General features: G+C 42.7%; 1 protein-coding gene across 1 annotated transcript in view; it reads right to left on the minus strand.

The window, feature by feature from the left end:
• Positions 1 to 20,590, minus strand: part of FRAS1 (Fraser extracellular matrix complex subunit 1) — a 438,063-nt gene that overhangs the window by 56,987 nt on the left and 360,486 nt on the right. Inside the window, exons 48-54 of the mRNA XM_086704782.1 lie at positions 12,578 to 12,702; positions 12,159 to 12,299; positions 10,075 to 10,302; positions 7,942 to 8,055; positions 5,648 to 5,798; positions 4,072 to 4,231; positions 1,630 to 1,798 (exon numbers count right to left, since the gene is read on the minus strand). Coding sequence (XP_086560908.1) covers positions 1,630 to 1,798; positions 4,072 to 4,231; positions 5,648 to 5,798; positions 7,942 to 8,055; positions 10,075 to 10,302; positions 12,159 to 12,299; positions 12,578 to 12,702 — 1,088 coding nt within the window. The remainder of the gene's footprint in view (positions 1 to 1,629; positions 1,799 to 4,071; positions 4,232 to 5,647; positions 5,799 to 7,941; positions 8,056 to 10,074; positions 10,303 to 12,158; positions 12,300 to 12,577; positions 12,703 to 20,590) is intronic.

A 20,590-nucleotide genomic window follows, 5' to 3' on the forward strand; every position in this document is an offset into this window, starting at 1 on the left:
GATAATGGAGTTTGAATCCAGAGAAAGTTACATTATGAACAAGCCAGACTAAATTTTAACATTATATTTAACTAAATCCTTTGTCATTAAGATAGGATAGGTCTATAATGTATATGAATTTAGCCTGATACAAGACAGAGAAATTATTTTATATTCACACAATCATGAACTTATAGGGATTTATTCTGTTTTTACTTTGTCTTAAAAAAAAGATAAAGATAAAACCTTGAAATGGAACCAGGGTTATGGATTTATTCAAAACTAAAAGGTTAGGGAATAGGCCCAGATTGTACTTTGTATAAACTGAGATAGCTAAAATATGTAAAATAGTCATCAATCTCTAGGGACACACAAATCTGAAAAACACATAATTTTCATCAGCAGAAAATTACTATTCCATATCTAATCAACTAATCAAATTAAGTTTTACTAAGCTCCACATTTCAAAACACTCCATAGATCTCTATTTAGCTCTAGAACCCACTAGAAACACCCCTAGATCTCTATTTAGCTCTAGAACCCACTGCCTTTTGTCTTTCCTTGACAAACACAAATAAATGTTATTATTTTTCTAAAGATTCCTTATTCTTTTCTCATTCCTCATTTAAATTGACCTCAGCCCAGCTGAAATGCCTCAAAGAGAGAGCCCATTCCTCTTTACAGAGATTTATGATGTCATTAAGAATGGTGAAACTACTTTGCAAAAGCATTGAAGAAATACCTAGTAAGTGCCAGCTATTGTACCATATGTAAAAGATGGTAAACATGGGGCATCCTGCCATAAAGGACTTTACTGTTTAAGTCCTCTTCCTCTCTCTTTTGTGTTTACTCTCTCCGCTCTTTGCCTCATCCCCACCCTGGCTCTAGTTACCACCACTGTGGTAGAGACTTGCTCAGGCACCTCTGCCTCAGCTGCTCTCTGCACCCCCTTCCAACTGCTGCCACCACCACCATCACCATCACCACCACCACCACCACCACGACTGTGGTCCTCTCGGTCCTCTCACAATCTCAGGCACCTCACACTCGGCCTGTCCGAAGAAGCACAGCCAAGACCAGTCCTTGCCAAACCTGCTCCTCTGACAGTGTGCCCTCCCAGCAAGGGGCATCACCATCCATCTCCCACTTCTGCCCACTATCTAATCCACTATGAAATTCTATCAATTCTTACTCATCTGTTCAATCCACCCACTTGTCTCCACTTTTACTCCATAACTGAAACTCAAGCTCCCATTATCTCTCACCCAGGCTATTCCAAGAGCTTCTCAACCATCTTCCTGTACTCTCTCTTTCCTTCTCAGGTAGAGAAGGTGAGGGGAGAGGAAGGGTTTGGATGCCAAAGGTCTCACACAGAACACAATGGAGACTTTTTGTGGTCATGAAGCAAAATGTAAAGACTGAGAAGCTAGACAACTTAGACAGTTAAAACTTACACGGAGAGTAGATTAACTGGGAGGAACTAGGCCCTGTGAGAAGGGAACACAGGAAAATCACTTGAGGAAGGGCACCAATGGAAAGGGAAGAGGGGTAAAAATTAGGGGGAAGGCGCCTCACTTGCCAATGACCACAGTGCTGCCCTGGTGGAGCCAGCTGGCGGTCAGGAATCAGAGGCCTCCTCGCTCATCCTACCTGGCCAGCATATTCCACATAGTCCTGCTGTCCTGGCTGGAAGCTGACTCCGGAGCTGGGGCTGGCGGTCCCTTGCTCGGTGCGACACAGGACGATGGCATACTGGTTCAGGTTCCCAGTCCTCTGCACTGTGACGCTGACAGACCCCGCTTTCTCACTCACGTTGTAGCTGGAAGCACACAAAAAGGTGGTCTCTGAAATTGTGAACTGGGGCTGTGAAGAATCCACTTGTTTAATGCCTGTCTCTCCTGGTTGGTTACTGGTGTCAGGTAGTTAATAGAATAGGAAGTTTAGTTTCTTTAGGAAGCCAGGTTATAAATTGAGGAAACGTGTTCACCTGGAATAGTCACAGCACCAAGTGACCAAGAAGGCTGTGGATGCAGAATGGTATCTGCCCTGTTCTCAGAGCGAGTTGAAAGTCATTCAGAAAATGAGCAGCACATAGGAGCTATGCATGTTGTACTTCAAAACACAGAGGAATGACAAACAATCTCTCCCTCGTGTGGTAGAGTAACTAGAATAGTTCAGTGGGTTCTTAGGAAAGAAAGCTGCTTGGAAGACAATTAATGACTTAGCTCGGGTGGAAACTGACTGGACCAGATCTCCAGGAAGTGTGCAAAGGAGCCAGGGTGGTGGCAGAGAATCAGGCCTACATAACAAAGGAGTTAAGACAAATGGAGCTTTGTGACACTGGGGAGTGACAAGGTTCTATAGACTGAACATGTCCCCCCAAATTCATATGTTGAAATCCTAACGACAATGTGATCATATTTGGGAGGTGATTAGTCATGATGGTGGAGCTCTCATGAATGGGACTGCTCCCCTTATAAAAGAAGTCCAACAGAGCTCCCTGGTCCTTCCAGTATGTAAGGACACAGGGAGAAGACAACCGTCTATGAACCAGGAAGAGGATCCTCACTAGTCACCGAATCTGTCAGCACCTTGATCTAGGATTTCCCAGCCCCCAGAACTATGAGAAATAAATTTCTGTTGTTTGTAAGCCACCCAATCTATGGTATTCTGTTATAACAGCCCAAACAGTTTAAGACACAGGGTTAACTTAGCTTGCTGCTATGAATTTGTATTGCTTTTGCAAAGTAGAAGGCAAACTATACATGTGTCATTAATTCATAATAATTATCTAGGTTTAGAAAAGCCATAAGTGAGTGGGGCCTGAGCTGGGCCTTGGTTTTCATCCCTGAGGATGATGATCACAGATTCATTTGCCTTGCCCAGAGCCTACTTATGTCTTGTTGCTGTGAGGGTTGTAGGCAAAGTGCCCCTGACAGGTCAGTCCTCATTTCCAGGTTTGGGACACTCTGTACTATTCAGCCCAGTAAAAGTTGGAGGCTTGTCCAGAAAAAGTGATCAGGTTTAGACCATTTATTTAATTTTTAAGGAGATACAAACAAGAGAAAAATAACAGCAGAACTTACATATAAAAAGTTGATTATAATGTTCCACTAAGTTTTCTAAGTATGTGTGACTAAGACTGGAACAGCCCAGGACTGGGCACATGAAGTCAGGTTTGTAGGTTATCCCCTAACCCCCATTCCAACTTTCATCTGAATTATCATGAAACTGATTTCTTAGAGTAGTGAGTCTCTGAAATGTAGATCAAAAGAATTACCTCCTGCCCCTCCCCTGCTTGCACTCTGTCTTTCTCTCTCTCTCTCTCAAAAATAAACAGTAAAAAAAAATTTAAAGAATTATCTCCCCCACAAAATTATAACCCTAGTTATAATCTGACCTCTAAAAATCAACACTGCGCTTGCCTATCTTTACCAAAATTGGTGCTTACTTGCCTCTCAACCACCCAACAGGCTATAAAAGCACCTTAAAAGAGTTACCTATATTAGGCTATGAATTTGTTCCAAAAGATATAGAATTCTATGAACACCAAAGGAACTAGGGGGAGAATACAAACCCAAGAACAGAGAGAATGTAGGGGGAAGGCAAAGATGTTGTTATTATGAGCCAGTGATTACTTTCAGAACTTGAATGTGTATTTTGTTTCTTATCAGTTCAACTGTATTCTAAAACTTGAAGACAGAAGCAAAAATAATTGTAGGAGATGCAGTAAAGCACAATGGTTAAGATCACTGGACTTTAACCCTGGTTTTACCACTTTTTAGCTATGTGACTTCAGGTAAACTAGTTAACCTCTTTCTGTCTCCATTGCCTTGTTCTTGTGGGGATAACAATAGCACTCACCTTACAACTGCAAGTAGTAAACAAGATGATGTATGTCAATTGCCTGATACAAACAGTGTTAAAAAAAATTGGTGGTGTTATTTTTATTATTGTTATACCCACCACCAACATTATCAGATAACTAGAATTTATCCCCTGGTACTTCAATCTGATTTCCTCTGTTTGCCTGATATATTTCTCAAGAATGAAAAAAAAAAAAAAAAGAATGAACACCAATAACCCTTGTACCTGGTATATTTAAAGCTGATGAGGGACCATTGAACATGGAACACATTGTCGCTGACCACATTGGGTTTACTGTCTTTCACCAGAAACTGAAAACTATCCATCATCTCATGGATCTTCTCCTCGTGCAACACATAACGGATCAATCCCAAGTTCACATCCTCTGTGAGAAGAAACACATGGTGAATTAACTGGGGATGTAAAGGCAGTCTTGTAGATTCGACACTAACATACCCAGTTTATTCTTCTAATGGGCTGCAGACAGAAATTAATGTCCTAAGAACAAAAAGGGATAGTAGTCTTAAAAATAAATGTGTCTTCCAGATTTTAAAATAAAATCCTATAGCTCTGTGTGACAAAAGAGGGTACTTAGGTACAGAGAGTACCTTATGTTGTTGTAAAATGAGAATCCCAGGGTCTTGGCAAAAAAGGACTTTAATGAATCTCTCTGGAATGTTAAAGGCAAATCTGAGAGCTGATGGAGAAAAGTCTTTGATTCCATCCTCTGTATATACATGCTCATACTTACCCCTACTTCTTCCTAAATAAGGTTCTTTAGAAGGTACGTGCTATTAAGAAAAGCTGGGGTGTATTAAAACAGCTCATACATAAGGCACAGAAAACATGCTCTCTTCTGGGAAAGATCACAAGATTGAGAACAAGAAGAAAAGGGAAACATGGTGCCTGAGTTGTAAGGTGTAAGTTTTTGCAACGACTGCTTGAAGTAAGGTCCATCCTCAAAAGAAGTCTAGAAGAGTCTGACATACTTATAAGAAACTAAAATACAGAATGGTCCTTGATGTGATTCAAAATAGGAAAATACAGGGGCGCCTGGGTGGCTTGGTCGGTTAAGCATCTGACTTCGGCTCAGGTCATGATCTCACGGTCCATGAGTTCGAGCCCCGCGTCAGGCTCTGTGCTGACAGCTCAAAGCCTGGAGCCTGTTTCAGATTCTGTGTCTCCCTCTCTCTCTGCCCCTCCCCCGTTCATGCTCTGTCTCTCTCTGTCTCAAAAATAAATAAACGTAACAAAAAAAAAATTTTTCAAAATAGGAAAATACTTCTGTTGAGCAACCTACCCGTGTTGATTTTAATTACTTTGTTGAAGACTTAAAAGACAATCCATAACCCTTAGAGGACAAAAATAAACCATACAGGATAACAGATATTTCATAAAGTATAGTGGTTGTTTTTAAAGAAAATCAAGTATGTTGTACCCCTGAAACTCATGTAACATTGTGTGTCGACTATGCTTCAATTTAAAAAAAAGAAGAAGAAAACCAATCAATATGTCATCTTTCTACTAAATCTTGCCAAAACCTAAAGCATTTGGGAGCTGAGGAAGCACGGTAAGGACAAAAAGAAAAAAAATTTTTTTTTTTGCCACAATTCAGAGTAATAGGAAAAGGAAATCAGGAGAAGTAAAATTCCAAAGCTGGATGGTTAGACACTAAAAGATCTGTTTGTTTACAAATAAGTTACATGGGGATAAGTAGCTGGAAGTGGTTGTGAGAAAAGATCAGGGCGGTGGGGAGAGTTAGAACAGATTTATCCCATCTCGTGGGTCCCTGAGTCCCCACCCTGCGTGAAAGTAACAGTAGTTCTGCCAGGCTGGAGCCTGCTCTCCACGTAGCCATGCTTGGGGCCCGCTGTTATCTCATAGACAAGCTGCGGGTCCTCTGTGTCCGGGTCCATGGTCAGCAGTTCCTTCTTGGTGATCAGGTTGGTTGCCTGGAATAGAAACCCATTACATTTAATTCCTGAGGTGAGAATAAAGCCAGACCAAGACCCTCTGACTCAGAATTAATTCAGTTCAACAGTGATTTACTGAGCGCATTTACTGCATGGAAAACTCTGTCAGGTTTGAAGAGGTATGAGGACAGCAACCATCCCAGCCTCTGTCCTTGAGGTGTTCACACTTTATTGGGAAAGAAAGGTTCATGAGCAAGGTAACTCTTGTGGCAAGAGCCATAATAGGAGATACAAAAAGAGTACTGTACACTTTTTGGGAGTGGAGAGATTAATTCCATCTGGACTGGAGGAGAGATTTGAGATGGTGGGAAAGGTTGGAACTTTGAAACAATGATAATATACAGGGAAGACGGCCACTTTATACCTTATAGGAGTCAATCATAATAATCATAATGCTTGAAATTGAGTAAGATAAATACCCAAATATTGCCCAAATACACTGGCTAAACTTTAATTCTCTCATTCATCCATTCAACAAATATTTAGTAAGAGCAAAAGTTTGGGAGAAAAAAGGGGGTATTCAACAGTATTAAATATTGTAGGTCTAATTGAGTAAAGACATGTAAGTGACCTTTGGATTTGGCAAAATAAAGGTGTCATTGGTGATATGATAAGAGTTATTGCAGTAGGATAAAAGTGGGAAGTAGAAAACCAATTGGAGAGTGTTGAGAAGAGAATGGGATGGTTCTGAATATGGGGAAAAAAATGACACAGGGGATGAGAGGAGTTTGTACGAATTTGAAAAAATCCCAACCAGTTCAATAGAAAACTATAGCACAGCAGCTACATATACAGCCAACTAATTAGCTCCATGGAGATGAGAAAATCCACATCCTAGAGGGGACACCACACACAAAAGAAAGGACTCAGTGCATATGGATTTAATGCTTGATATGTAACCAGGTAAGAATCGTGGCATATCTTAAAAAGACCAAATTGGGATTTAGGAGGAGAAAGGAATTTCTAAACTAGAAGTCCTTTGAGGATACTCACCTACAAAATACTCACTTTCTTCTCATCAGTGCTTCCTGAAACCCATCCTCCCCTTCTTCTAGTTAACAAACTTTTAGCTGAGCCAGCTAGAGACTATTTCCCAGCCGCTTATGCAACAGATGGAGCCATATGACCAATTTCTTGCCAAAATAATATGAGTGTAAGTGATGTATTTAATTTCTGTATCACTTGTTTAAAATGAAGTTCCTTGCCCTCTACTTCTCTATTTTCCTCTTCCTATGGGCTGGAATGTCAATGAATAGCTTAAGAGTTTTGGCTATGTTGTTAACAGCAACAACCCAGCGATGCAGAACAATAAGACAGAAGGAATCAGCATCTCTGAACGGTCACGTAGAACCCTAGACTGCCCACTTACTTCCACTCTTTATGTGAGAAAAAAAAGAAAATAAATGTCTACCTTGTTCGAGCTTCTGTATTTTGGGGAGTCACTTTGTAAGAACATCTTAGACTATATACAATCTTTTTTTTTTTTTTTTTTTTTTTTTTAACGTTTATTTATTTTTGAGACAGAGAGAGACAGAGCATGAACGGGGGAGGGTCAGAGAGAGGGAGACACAGAATCTGAAACAGGCTCCAGGCTCTGAGCTGTCAGCACAGAGCCCGACGTGGGGCTCAAACTCACGGACCTCGAGATCATGACCTGAGCCAAAGTTGGCCGCTTAACCGATTGAGCCACCCAGGCGCCCCAGACTATATACAATCTTTTTTTTTTTTTTTAATTTTTTTTTTCAACGTTTTATTTTATTTTTTTGGGGACAGAGAGAGACAGAGCATGAACGGGGGAGGGGCAGAGAGAGAGGGAGACACAGAATCGGAAACAGGCTCCAGGCTCTGAGCCATCAGCCCAGAGCCCGACGCGGGGCTCGAACTCACGGACCGCGAGATCGTGACCTGGCTGAAGTCGGACGCTTAACCGACTGCGCCACCCAGGCGCCCCCAGACTATATACAATCTTAATGAAACTCATGGAGCTTGCCAATCTTAGAAAAATCAGCTCCCTTAGGGAGGGATAAACGTGAGTGGAACTGGACTTCTATCCCCAAGTTGCCCTGAATAAGGACATAGCCCAAGTTGGTTCATGTGAATGTGGCAGATGGAAAGGCCTTACCTTGCCATCCATGTACTCCAGCCACTGGAGCCCCAGGTTGGTAACAATTCTAGGGGTGCCATCATCTACTGGGAGGATGTCTACTTGGAACTGCTGAGGTGCTGCTGTCATAACCTGTGGGGGAAGCCAAAAGAAAAAAAGTCATGATTCACAGACATTTGAAATATGTCAGGTCTGGGACCTACAGAGTTGCAACCCCTGAAATCTGATGGCACTTTAGCATGGGTGACTGAGCCAGTTTCCTACTGCTTGCCCCCCTTGGCATGAGGCACAGAGAAGAATGATGACTGAGAAAGTGGGGACAATATGACAAGGAAAGCAAGGAAAGTGGCACTTTCCTGCAATTCTACCTGCTAAGGAAGTTGACTTTCCCACACCCATGCATTCCTTAGCTGTGTTCAGTATTGCAATATTTTCCTTTCGATGACTCTTGTTAACATTTTCATGAGAGGTGGACTAAACTCATCATTAACAGGTTAATGTCAAAGTCCCCAGGTGTGATTCTGCCAGATGTGAAAAGACGTTTCACGGGACGATATTCTCTTCCTTTCTTTCCTTATTTTTGAGGGAGAACTGTCCATAGGGGGAAAGGGGCTGAGGAAATCAAGAATAAAAGCGTTTGTGGGAATAGTGAAAAGAAACTGGTCTATAATTTCACTGTCACACAGATACATGTCCACACACACACACTGCACATACGTGGTCTGCTCTCAGAACCTCACTGTTCCTTAGAAAATAAGGCACACCAGCACACAGGGCAGCAAGCCACTGGCTTTTCAATCTTCTGCAACCGTCCTAAATAATTTCCATTTCAAAAATAACACAGTCCCTCTGGAGACTACTATGACCTTTTGTGTTTATCAGAGAGGTAGCCTCTTGCTGATTCATCCTGAAATCTTTTCCTCTTCTCAAAGTCAAATTAAGTTGGGGAGCAGCTACGGTTTAGAAGAGAGAAAATAAAAGTGATGATCTGCCAGACGGTGACGCAGTGCAGACACTGAAATGGCAGGCAATCCCAAGAGGCGTCTCACCGGCACCTGGGCCAGCTGAGAATGACCTTCACACAGGCTGTCTCTAAGGGATGCATGGGGATCCTTCTTCCAGGAAAGGAATCATGCCCATGCATCATCAGAGTAGGAAAGGACTCCGCAGGACTGAGAAGTTGACCCTTTTGTTATCCTGAAATACAGTCGGGTGTGATCATGCTGCTCAGTAGAACTGCTTCTGCGGAGTCAGACACAGATGCCTGACATGCAGCCGTGTCCTCGGGCCCACCTTCTATCAGAGTTGCAATTATTCTCAGGGGTTATGATACTGCTGGAAATCTGGCTGACGAATAAAGGAGTGAGTAAGAACTGCAAGGAAGGTAGCGGAGAATGGAGAAATTCTCTTAGAGAAAAAGTTTGACAACTTTAGGACCTTAAGAGAAAAACACTGTTAACTTGTTCCACGAGCTGGTCCGAAAATGATGACAATGATGATGATACTACAGCCACAGTTTATTGAATGTTTCCTATGCTTCCTGTGTAAGGCACTGCGTTAAGTGCTTTACATATATCATAAAGGCAGATATCATCCCCATTTTAAGGACAGGGAAGCTGAGGCTTAGGAAGGGTAAATGACTTACAAAGACATTTCAGCTAGTAAGTGAGAGAGCTAGAATTTTAATCAGTGTCTTCTGGACACTGATTAAAAGCCACACTCTTAACCAGGTTATTCTTTAGGAGATTGAGAAACTCTGGCTGACTGAGGAGGCACAGAAAAGAAAAAGACAATCTAGAATCATATGAGATTATTGAAAAACCAGATGAAAGGAGTCAATGGATGGGAAAAAGGAAAAGGGAAATAATGACAGTCATAGTAACAATAACTATCACCCTTTCTTGTGCATGCTATTTGCCAACAATATTATACACTTTCTGTGGATTACCTCCTTTGAGCCTTAGACTAACTGAAATTGTACCCATTTCACAGGTAAAAAGCTGAAGCTTACAGAAGTTAAGTGACTTGCCCAAGGCCAATTAGTGACAATAAGAACATTGCTATTCTTGGCCTAAAAATGCCATGTTCTGCCTCTGGACAAACTTGGGCACACTTTGCTGTGTCTCCCTCCCCACTGTCTTTGCCCCTTACCTCTTTTCCTCCTTCTTCAATGATGAAGAAGGGGTTTGTCCCATCAGCCACAGTGAAGGTGAAGTGGTCTCTGAGGGAGTTGCTGCCATCATGGCTGTAGCTGACCCGGTTCTGGTAGATGTCTTCCATGGTGAAGGTGGAGGTGTGCCAGAAATGCTGCCCATTGGTGGTCCGCTCGATGGTGCCGTGGCGTGGAGGCTGCACAATGGCGAATGTGACAGACTCGGCCTGTTGAGGGCATACAAAGCCAGGGGAGAAAAGAAGTTTGTAGCAGAAACCGGATTTGTCAGTGATGGCCAGCAGGTGGTCAAGGATACCCAAACCTAAAGATGTTTATAAAATAAGGATTGCATTTGCCTTACAGGTGCCAAAAATAAAACTAAGGAGAGAAACTATATTGGTTACTACAATTGAACTTATGTTCTGGCGCCTTCTGGTGTCAGAAGAAGACTTTTAGATTTGTCTTTTAAGGGTCAAAGGGGAAAACCTGAATTTCTTAAAAAAATTTTTTTAATGTTTTTTCATTTTTGAGAGAGAGAGAGAGAGAGTGAGTGAGCAAGCAGGGGAGGGGCAGAGAGAGAGGGAGACACAGAATCCAAAGCAGCTCCAGGCTCTGAGCTGTCAGCATGGAGCCTAATGCAGGGCTCGAACCCACAGACTATGAAATCATGACCTGAGCCGAAGTTGTCCGCTTAACCAACTGAGCCACCCAGGCACCCCAAAAGCCTGAATTTTTAACCTCTGCCGGGATGATAGGAACCAGACTTTTAAAACCATTCATTTCCTTCCTAACCTTTTCTCCACTTTCCCAAAACTCCCATGTATAGAATCCCATATGCGACAGAACATAAGCTAATTTCCCCTGTCTAGTTGTGGCTTCTAGGGTGTCACATAGAAGAAAAAAGAAAGATGTAGAAAACTCTGTTCAAGACTTTCCAATGATTTCCCACCAACTTAGAATAAATGCAAAGGCCTGAGTTGGGCCAATGAGGCCCTCTGTGGCCTAGCGCCGGGCTTCCTCTCTGGCCCCCATTCCTCTTTTCTGCTGCTTGCTTACTGGGTTCTGGCTTCTTGGCTTCTTTGTTGTAACTCAAAGGTTCCAAGCACCTTGACTGCAGGCCCTTTGCACTTCTGGTTCTTCTTCCCAGAGAGTGACTCTTTCGGACAACTGCATACCTTGTTCTTCCACTTCATGATATCTCTGCTCAAATATCAGCTCCTCAGAGAAGACTCCCTTGGCCACTCTGTCTAAGATAACACACCCTTCAATCTTGATCTCCTTTGTCTTGCTTCATTTTTATTCATAGCACCTATCCTATCTGACATGATGTTTATACGTTCTTTCTTGTCTGTTCCCTTAACCTAACGCTGAAACTCCCTAAGCCTGGAACTTTGTTTTGTTCACAGCCCTCTATTTAGCATCTAGAGCAAAGCCTGGCACTTACTAGGTAATCAATGTTTTTGAGAATAAATGAACGATTGAGGACTGGCACAGGGAAAGACACACAGAACTAATGAACAAATGCTATGGTACTCTTCTATGGGAGAGCTGAATCATGCCAGAATGTTAGATACTTTAACTTGAAAGCATCATGAGATTTAGAGTTTAGTCTCTATGTGCTCTGTTTTACTGAATAAAGCCTAGTTCTGTAAGGATGCTCAAATTTTAATAATCAGTTGTCATTCAGAGAAGTCTGAATGAAGCAGGTAAAATGATAGGAAAAATGAATAGGTATCCAAAACACTTGTTCACTCTAATGAGAAAAAATTAAAAAAATGGGTAAAATGCCATCAATCTAATTTTCTATGAATCATGATTTAAAAAACCAGCATGTTAAAGGATTATTACATGTAATCAGGGGAGAGAGAGAATGCTATTTTGGATTCGAGAAAGTGTTTAAAACCAATTTGATCTCAAATATTATTAGTTTCTATTTTCCAGAAGGCCACAGTATCTTCTAGGTTTTAACCCTTCAAGGATGCCTGCATGAACCTTACCCTTCTGCCCTACTCTCAGGATGCATAGTCACAAAGCAACAGATCAGCCTCTCATTCAACCAGAGAACCAAGTGGAGTGCTCTTACCTCTGTGTCGGCATCCACTGCCTTGAGCTCAAACTCTGTGATGGTCTTCCTCACACCCTCCTGTACCCGCATCCCCGAGTTCTGTACAACAGGAAGTGAATCATCCACAGGGCGTATGGTGATATGGAAAGTCTGCGTCACCTAGATGGCAGAAAGTGCAGGTGGGACAACTGTCCTCAGCACCCACCCATGGAGAAGGTAGGTGCTTTTTCTACTTTTCCTTTCACCCATTCCCGGCATGACTGACTGATTTGGAATCCAGGGTGATTTCCCTTTGGCGAGAGCCCCAGGGCTGTCAGAAGCCGCCACTCGCCTTGGGTGAGAGTAGGGGAAGGTGAGGCTTGCATAGTTGCTTTGCATCAAGGAAGACTGTGCAGAATCAGTACCCATTCACTGAGGGAATAGAGTGCCTTGCCTACCTCGCTGACTCCATCTGAGAGTGTGAAGCTGAAGGCATCTGAATGTTTCTCGGTCTTACTGGAGTGGATATATTGAATGTTTCGTGAAGTCAAGTCAGCTTGAGTAAAGGAATTAATCTGGATACCTAGCAAAAGGGGAAGAGAGAACCAGAGAAAGGATGTCAAAATGCTAGCCATACTTCTAATACTAGAGAAATGCCATACTCTCATCACACAGGTCCTTTGTATTTCTCTCATAGCATTTATATGCTTCTCTCTGAGACGCTGTGTTAGAGTTGTGTGTGTGTGTGTGTGTGTGTGTGTGTGTGTGTGTGTATACAACAGCACACGTTCTGTGGGAGCACATGTTAACTTAATTATTTAGTTTCTACTATGTGCCAAGCCAACAGCAGGTGCTCAATACTTGTTCCTCTCCTTTCTCTAGGGGTTCATGTATGCAGGTCAAATCTGTGAAAGGTAGAGCCATTGCCTTAGTCTCCAAACTCCTCTCTCTTAGGTTTTATATTCCCCTATAGCCTCAGAGTCCTTTCTGAAAACCTGCCCTAATTTTTAATATTGTGTCATGACTTAGCTTTTGAACACTGGAGTCACAGGGCTTGGCTACACATAGCCTTTTTTCTGTGATTAGTGAGCTTGGCATCCAAGATTTCATTGGATATTCTTCAAGGTCCCTTTCAACTCTCTGGTGTACGATTCTAGCTTCTCACATACCACTTTAGCCAGGCTGGCAGTTACAAAACATACTGTATGGCTTTGGGGTTTGAGCAATAATTCCATCTCAACTCTAAAATGGCCTAAAAAGCCAGTATCCTTTAAGAACATGATATAGAGAAAACACGTTACATTTTTTTTCAGTCATTTTAAAACTCAAAACAAAACAAAAAAACCTAAAGTGATTTTAGGTGATTTTAACACCCATATCCCACAAATGAATAACATCTTATGTTTTTAAATGTCCGACAATATTTTATCAAAACAGCTCAGACTTCTTGCTCCTATCTTAGGGCTTTGGGCTTCCGTGGTTCATCCTCTGGTGTCAGCCAAGACTGAAACGAACCCATATCAAATGTAGTTTTAGTCCCTCAGCACAAATTCCCTCTTTCTGTTTCTGGGTGATGGGGTATTAATCCATTGAATCTGGTCTTTTGGTTTGGTCCTTAAATATTCATTTGCTGTTTCCTGGAATTTGTTATTTGTCATTGTTAATCCTGGGGAAACCAGTTTGTTGTTTTAGCAAAAAAACCCAGAGATTCTACTTTGACTGTTTTACATGTAACTGTGGCATCAATATCACTGCTTTATCTTAAAAAAAAAAAATCAACCCGCATGGTTTATACATTTACAACTCTCTTTATCATTTGAAATTTGTTACCTAGATACAACAGTCTCCTGGATACTGGGGCATTATTTTTCTGATGAGGAATTTTATATTTCTGTGCTTGCTACATCAGCTCTTGACAGGCAAAAAATATAGCCTCCTGTCTTATCGCTTTGTCTTGTGGCTCTGGACAGAAATCCATACCATTCTTTAAAAATGTAATAACTTCAGACTGGCTGCACTGAGAAATTTAAATCTTTTTCCCTGCTGTGAATCCATCCTCACAGCTCATGGGGAAATTCGTGTATGGATTCTCGCAATCAACTGGTCACCTAATTCACTGTTCCCTTTATATGAGTCTTTTATAGTCTAAGAGTGATGAAGAAAGGTGATAGATTTTTTCCTTCTTCTTGGAAAGAAAGGTTTGGAAGTGATCTTTCCCTTTTTTAACATTTCTTACTGAGAGGAAACTGACATATAATAAATTACACATATTTAAAGTATGCTTGGGCACATCCATGAAACTATCATCTCAATCAAAATAGTGAACATTTCCATCACCCCAAAAGTTTCTCAACTGACATTGTATAATCCCTCCGTTCTTCCCGTTCTCATGCCTTACCCTATCCCAAAGAAACAAATCAATTGTTTTCTGTAACTGTAGATTAGTTGGGTTTTCTCTAATTTTTTCATAATTAGAATCATAAGCTATGTATTATTTTATGCCTGCTTTTTTTTCACTGGGCATTATTGTTTTGAGATTCATCCATATTGCAGCATGTACTAATAGCTTGTTCTTTTTTATTGATGACTGGTATTCTATTGTATGGATTGATTACAGTGTGTTTCTCCATTGACCTGTTGATGGACATTTAGGTTATTTCTAGTTTTGTGCTATTGCAAATAAAGCTGTTATGATCATTTGTGCACAAGTCTTGGTATGGGCTTAAGTTTTTATTCTTCTTGGGTAAATCTCTAAGAGTGGAATGGTGGGAATGTTAGGTGCATGCTTAACTTTTTAGGAGACTGCCAAACTAAGTGGTAATTTTATATTTCCACTAGCAGTATATGACAGCTCTAGGCTTGATCTTAATGAGCCTTTCCCAAGTTGACCTAGCAAACACTGAGCACCTACTCCATGTGTAGAACACTGTTTCACACTTGCTTATGTATATTGAGTTGTATATTCTGGGAGGTCAAGGTTGGCATATTACGTCCATTTTTCTAGATTATGACACGAATAAAATTAGAAAAGCAATGTGGTCTATCCAAGGTCACACAGCTAATAGGAGGGCAGTGCTGGGGCTGGAGCTCAAGGTTGTCCAACTTTAAAGTTTATGCTCGTTAGGAGTACTTTTTGTACAACTCATCTAACCTTTTCAGGCTAGGTGAGGAGCCTTTTGAATTTTACCCCTATCCTTTAATTTTTTTTTCCAATATAAAAGTAATACGAGCCTATTAGAGAGAATGTGAAAAACACAGAAAAATAGTGAAAAATCACAAAAGCCACCCGGGAATCTACCTCTGTAATATCACCATTGTAATATTTTTAATTGATTCATTTTTTCTAGAATACTTTCTTGGCTATAACATTTGTCTTGTCCGATATCCCTAACCTAGTGCCAGAGGGTAACGCGCTGCATCTAGAACATAAGCTTCAAGAGGACGAGGATTTTTGTTGTTTCTTCACTATTGGGCACCTACAATAGTGCCTGGCACACAACAGGTACTCAAAACATGGTTGGTGAATGAATTCAGTTCGTCCACTCTAATTCCTATCTAAGAGGTCCTACTGAGCACAGATTTTCAATCTTTATACATGTAAGAAAAAATTCCGGCCTTTGTTAATTGGGCATTGGAAGACCTAAGCTACTCCCCATCAAGATGGTGTTTCCAATAACATATTGTCCCTACTGGCTGTCACAGCAGGTAGTTACTGTTTGAAATATCTTGAAGGCATTTAATCCCATCGAAGGTGTTTTCAGCTACCAACCCGCTGGCTAAACTATGTATCTGGCAGTATTACAGAGACCCACATTAACCCTGTCAGTTTTTCCAATTCCCCTGGAGGGCCAGCACATTAGAGAAAGTTCAGTCCAGGTCAGGGAAGCAGCGTGGGAATAAAGTATCTTTGAAGAAATTGCCTTCCCTTTGCCTCAGCCTTCCTGCTTTCTGCATAGCTGTGGATAGCTCTGTGACACTGCCTGTGTCCTACCTCAGACTCAGGCTGCGGGGGACTCTCAGCTTCTCTACTTCAGATTTTCTTCAGAGCCTCCGGTCACGGAATGAATTGTATCCCTTTCCTTACCACCGCTCGCCCCCCAATTCATAAGAAGTCCTAACCCTCAGTACCTCACAATGTGACCTTTTTTGTAAATAGGATCATTGCAGATGGAAGTAGTTACAATACCATCATTAGAGTGGCCCTAATCCAATCTGATTAATGTGCTTATAAGAGGGGAAAGTTTGTCACAGACATACCCATACAAGGAGCATGCCCTGGGAGCACAAAGACGGCCATCTCTATAAGCTGAGGAGAGAGGACTGGGCCAGATTCTCCCTCACAGCCCTTGGAGGGAATCAACCCTGCTGACAGCATGATCTCAGACCTCCAGCTCCAGATCGTGAGACTTTGTTAAGTCGCCCAGTCTGTGGTACTTTGTGACGGCAGTCTTAAGTGCACTAACATACCTCTGCTCTTGGGGAGAACCCAAACTAAAGCCATGGGTGCATCCTATTTTGGTTGGTGTCAGGATACTGAGAGAGGGTGAGAGAAAGCGGAAACCACTGAATACCTTTGCTAAAGCATCATCTCTGGGAAGTCTTTCCTGACTCACTACCACACCTCTCTTAGGTGGAACTCGCTGTGCGTTGGCTCTCACTGTCCCGTAATGTTGCTGTCACAGCTACTGAAACGCATTTGCACAGGTTTGTTTACACGTCTCCCACCTCCAAAACAAATTTCCTCCTGCAGCAGCTACTCAGTCAGTGTTTGGTGAAGGTGAGAACCAGTGCTATGCTGGAGACTGCTGTACTCCTCCCTGACTTGAAAAGTACAAATCCTCCCTGTTGGCTAAGCAATTGGATGCCCAGTTAGGGTCTACATTTCCCAGCCACCTCACAGCTTTGTCTGACTACTCTCTGGCCACTGGGATGTGATCAAAATTGATGTGTGTTCTTTCGGTAATATTCCTAAAATAGAAATGGATGTGGGCTCCCCTGGCCTTTGCCTCTTACTGCTGGCTGGGGAATGGCAACAATTACAGTGGTCACCTCAGCCAGAGATGGAAGCCTCATATTGAGGATCATGGAGCCACTTTAGGCCATCTGGACTACCTGCCTCCGGATTTTTCTGTGAGAGAAAATGAATTTCTTGTGGAAGGCACTGCAATTTAGAGTCTTTTTGTTCCAGAGACTTAGCTTCTATCCTAGTAACTCCTTACTCTGATTTCACAGGAAAACGAGGATCTTTAGGGTCCCTGACATGAGGGGATGGCCCCTCAACCTTGCAAAGGGCACACACGGGCAGGCCCATGTCTGTCTTCTACACAGTCTGTACAGGCATGTGGCTCCCTAGATCTCAGGGGACAAAAATAGGATCTCCACACCTGTCCTGTCTATCCAAAAAGAACAACTCACTGACCAAGACAGACAGTATGAGAATAAGTCCACTTCATAGTTAACCAGTGAAAGGATATCTGCAGGCACTGATGGAAACTGATAATTCCAAGAGGCATCAGTCCCAAAATAGCTCAGTGCCTGCACCACAAGACACTGGCCTAGGAGCTTGCTTCTCGCAAAGCACAGGCCAGCCCACCCCAGCTCCTGGTAGATCCATCCGCGCCTACTGAGGCAAAAAGGCAAGGTGCAGAGGCTTTTCTCGAAACTGAGCCAGCTGCCTTAAGAGAGGAATGTAAGATATCAACATGCATTTCCTCTGAAGGGACACCTTTTACATCTAAAGTATCAAATTCATAAAAATATTCTCTCTTAGGGCAGACAGGGAATGTGAGAATTCTGTCTAAATGCTACAGAAATGACTCAGAATGGGGTTGGAGATGTGAGAAGGGGCAGGGAAGCTCTGTTCCATTAGCAATGGGGAGGGGCCCCTAAGGGTAAAGGGGAGGGGGCTGGATCCTCATATCTGGTCCACTGACAGTTTCTAGAAACAGGTGGATGGAGAAAAACTGGCGGGAGTGCGAGTCAAGTGGGTTAGGAAGCCAAGCCTGGTGGAAAAGGGAGGTGAAAGAAGTGTCCTGGGGAAAGGGAGCCCTCCCTCCTTTTGTGGAGGGTACTTTCCCAAGGGAGAAGTATGATCATTAAGAGCCTTTCTCTAAGCAGCACTGGATTGGTCTTGGCAACCAGAATTTAAGCCCAGGGAAGGCTGAGACTGTAAAACCAGAAAAGGAGTCACTGAAGCAGCCTCACACTGAACTCTTGATACAGCCCAGGGTCAGAGAAGAGCGGGGGCTGGGGTTTACCATCAGGAAGGCAGCTCACAGTGCCTTGCATAAGGCTCAGTGCTTTTCAAGCTCTGTACAGTGTGGATGCAGCTGCCTAACACAACAGCCAAGAGTCTGCCCTTTCATCTTTGGAGAGATACAATCAGCAACCTGACAGAATTCTGGCAGAAGCAATTAGCTCATGAATTAGTTATCAAATATCTCCTGCAGCCAAGGTCTTAGGAGTGCTGATGTGCATTCTTCCCCCAGGAACTTTGGGACAAAAGGGTAGGCCATTTGCTTCCATTTGCATTAGGGATGTTTTTTTTAATGTTTATTTATTTTTGAGAGAGAGAGAGAGAGAGAGAGAGAGAGAATGAATGAGCAGGCGAGAGGTAGAGAAAGGGAGACACAGAATCCAAAAGCAGGCTCCAGGCTCTGAGCTGTCAGCACAGAGCCTGATGCGGGGCTCAAACCCACGAACTGTGAGATCATGACTTGAGCTGAAGTCGGACACTTAACTGACTGAACCACCCAGGCACCCCTGCATTAGGTATTTTTGCCAATCTCCCCATCTTCCCCTATGCCCTCCCACCAAAGACTCAACACTTTCCCCTCCACCATCCCCATCACCATGGTGTGCCTTCCCCTCCCATCCTCTGACATCTCTCACCATGGGTCTCCCTCTCATTCTTCCTCTCATTCACCCTGCCCCAGCCACACTGGTCTTGCTGCCTTTGGAAATGGATGTGCCACGCTGATCCCAACTCAAGGTGTTTATACTCACTGACCCCTCTGTCTTGAAAGCCTTTTCCTTACAACATCAGCATGGCTGGCTCCCTCACTCTCCTCAGACCTCTTCTCAAGTGTCATCTTATGTTAGGGAGTCCTTCTTCCCTTACCCCCTTTCTCCCTGCACCCTGGAACATTCTTATTTCTCCCTCTAATACTCATAACCATTGTTATAGGATGCATTTGCTGGCTTGTTTGCTTATGCTCTGACTTCCTGTATTAGAGAGTGAGTAGAATCACAGTGAGTACATCCTCTGTTTTGTCATTCCCCTGGTTGAAAGATTGAAGGCTCTGTAACTTAAAATCCAAAGGAAACCAGTGAAGCTCTAAATCTGCAAATGATCACTGCCTCTATGATGTACGAAATAAAGACACCTCTGCCTTTACATTGTTCAGCAAGCATCTTCAGTGCCTCACATCCATTCAGCCAATTTCTATAGGTTTCCACTCTGAAATTCCTTCTTCCTTCCCTCTCTCCCTCCCTCCCTTCTTTCCACCAACTACTGTCTATTGAATATTTACTGGGTGCCAGGTATTATCGCTTACATCATTCCTACCTTCCTATACCCACCGCTGCCCGTCTGGGTGAAACCTCACTACCGACTATTGAGCCCAAATGTGAAACTTCCAACCCACTATCACTGCCTCCTTTTTCTTTCTTTCACTCATCTGTTAGACATTAGATGAATTTCGCTTTCCTAACCTGCTCAGAATTCTGTAGTAACTCTCTATCGCCTATTGAATTTAATAGGGATTACTTATCCCAGCTTTGAGGACCCTGCATAAAATCTCACTCTGCCCAAGAGCCGCATCTACTCCTGTTTTCAGAGTATATGCTTTAGCTAAACTGGGCCACTCATCATTTTTGGAATGTACCCCCATGCCATTCCCATCTCTGAAAATAACACAATTTCTGTTTGCCCAAAGTCTACCTTCTAAGGGCTCTTTTAAATGCCATCTCTGTGCACCTTCCTACCCAATGTAGCCTCTCCCATTTTTTTAAACATTTATTTACTCATTTTTGAGACAGACTGAACAGGGGAGTGGCAAAGAGAGAGGGAAAGAGAGAGAATCCCAAGCAGGCTCCACACTGTCAGTGCAGAGCCTGACGTGGGGCTTGAATCCATGAATCGTGAGACCATAACCTGAGCCAAAATCAAGAGTCAGATGCTTAACTGACTGAGCCACCCAGGTGCCCTTAGCCTCTCCCATTTTTGAGCTTCTATGACACCAGGTTTATACAACTCTTAAAATACCTGCCATATTCTTCTCTTATATATGGTTATATGCAGAGGTTTCTTATCTCATCCAATAGAGCACACTGGAGGGTGAGGATGCAATGTCCTGTACCGTTTTCTTAGAGAGTGAGGCTGGGATCTCCTATATCTATTTTTCTCTCCTCAGCAGCAGCTAAACTAGAATCTTGCTCTATACACATGCTCACTTGCTATTTCCTGAATT

Source organism: Puma concolor, chromosome B1 (genome assembly GCF_028749965.1).
Source record: "Puma concolor isolate L17-30 chromosome B1, mPumCon1.1.hap2, whole genome shotgun sequence".
Classification (NCBI taxonomy): domain Eukaryota; kingdom Metazoa; phylum Chordata; class Mammalia; order Carnivora; family Felidae; genus Puma; species Puma concolor.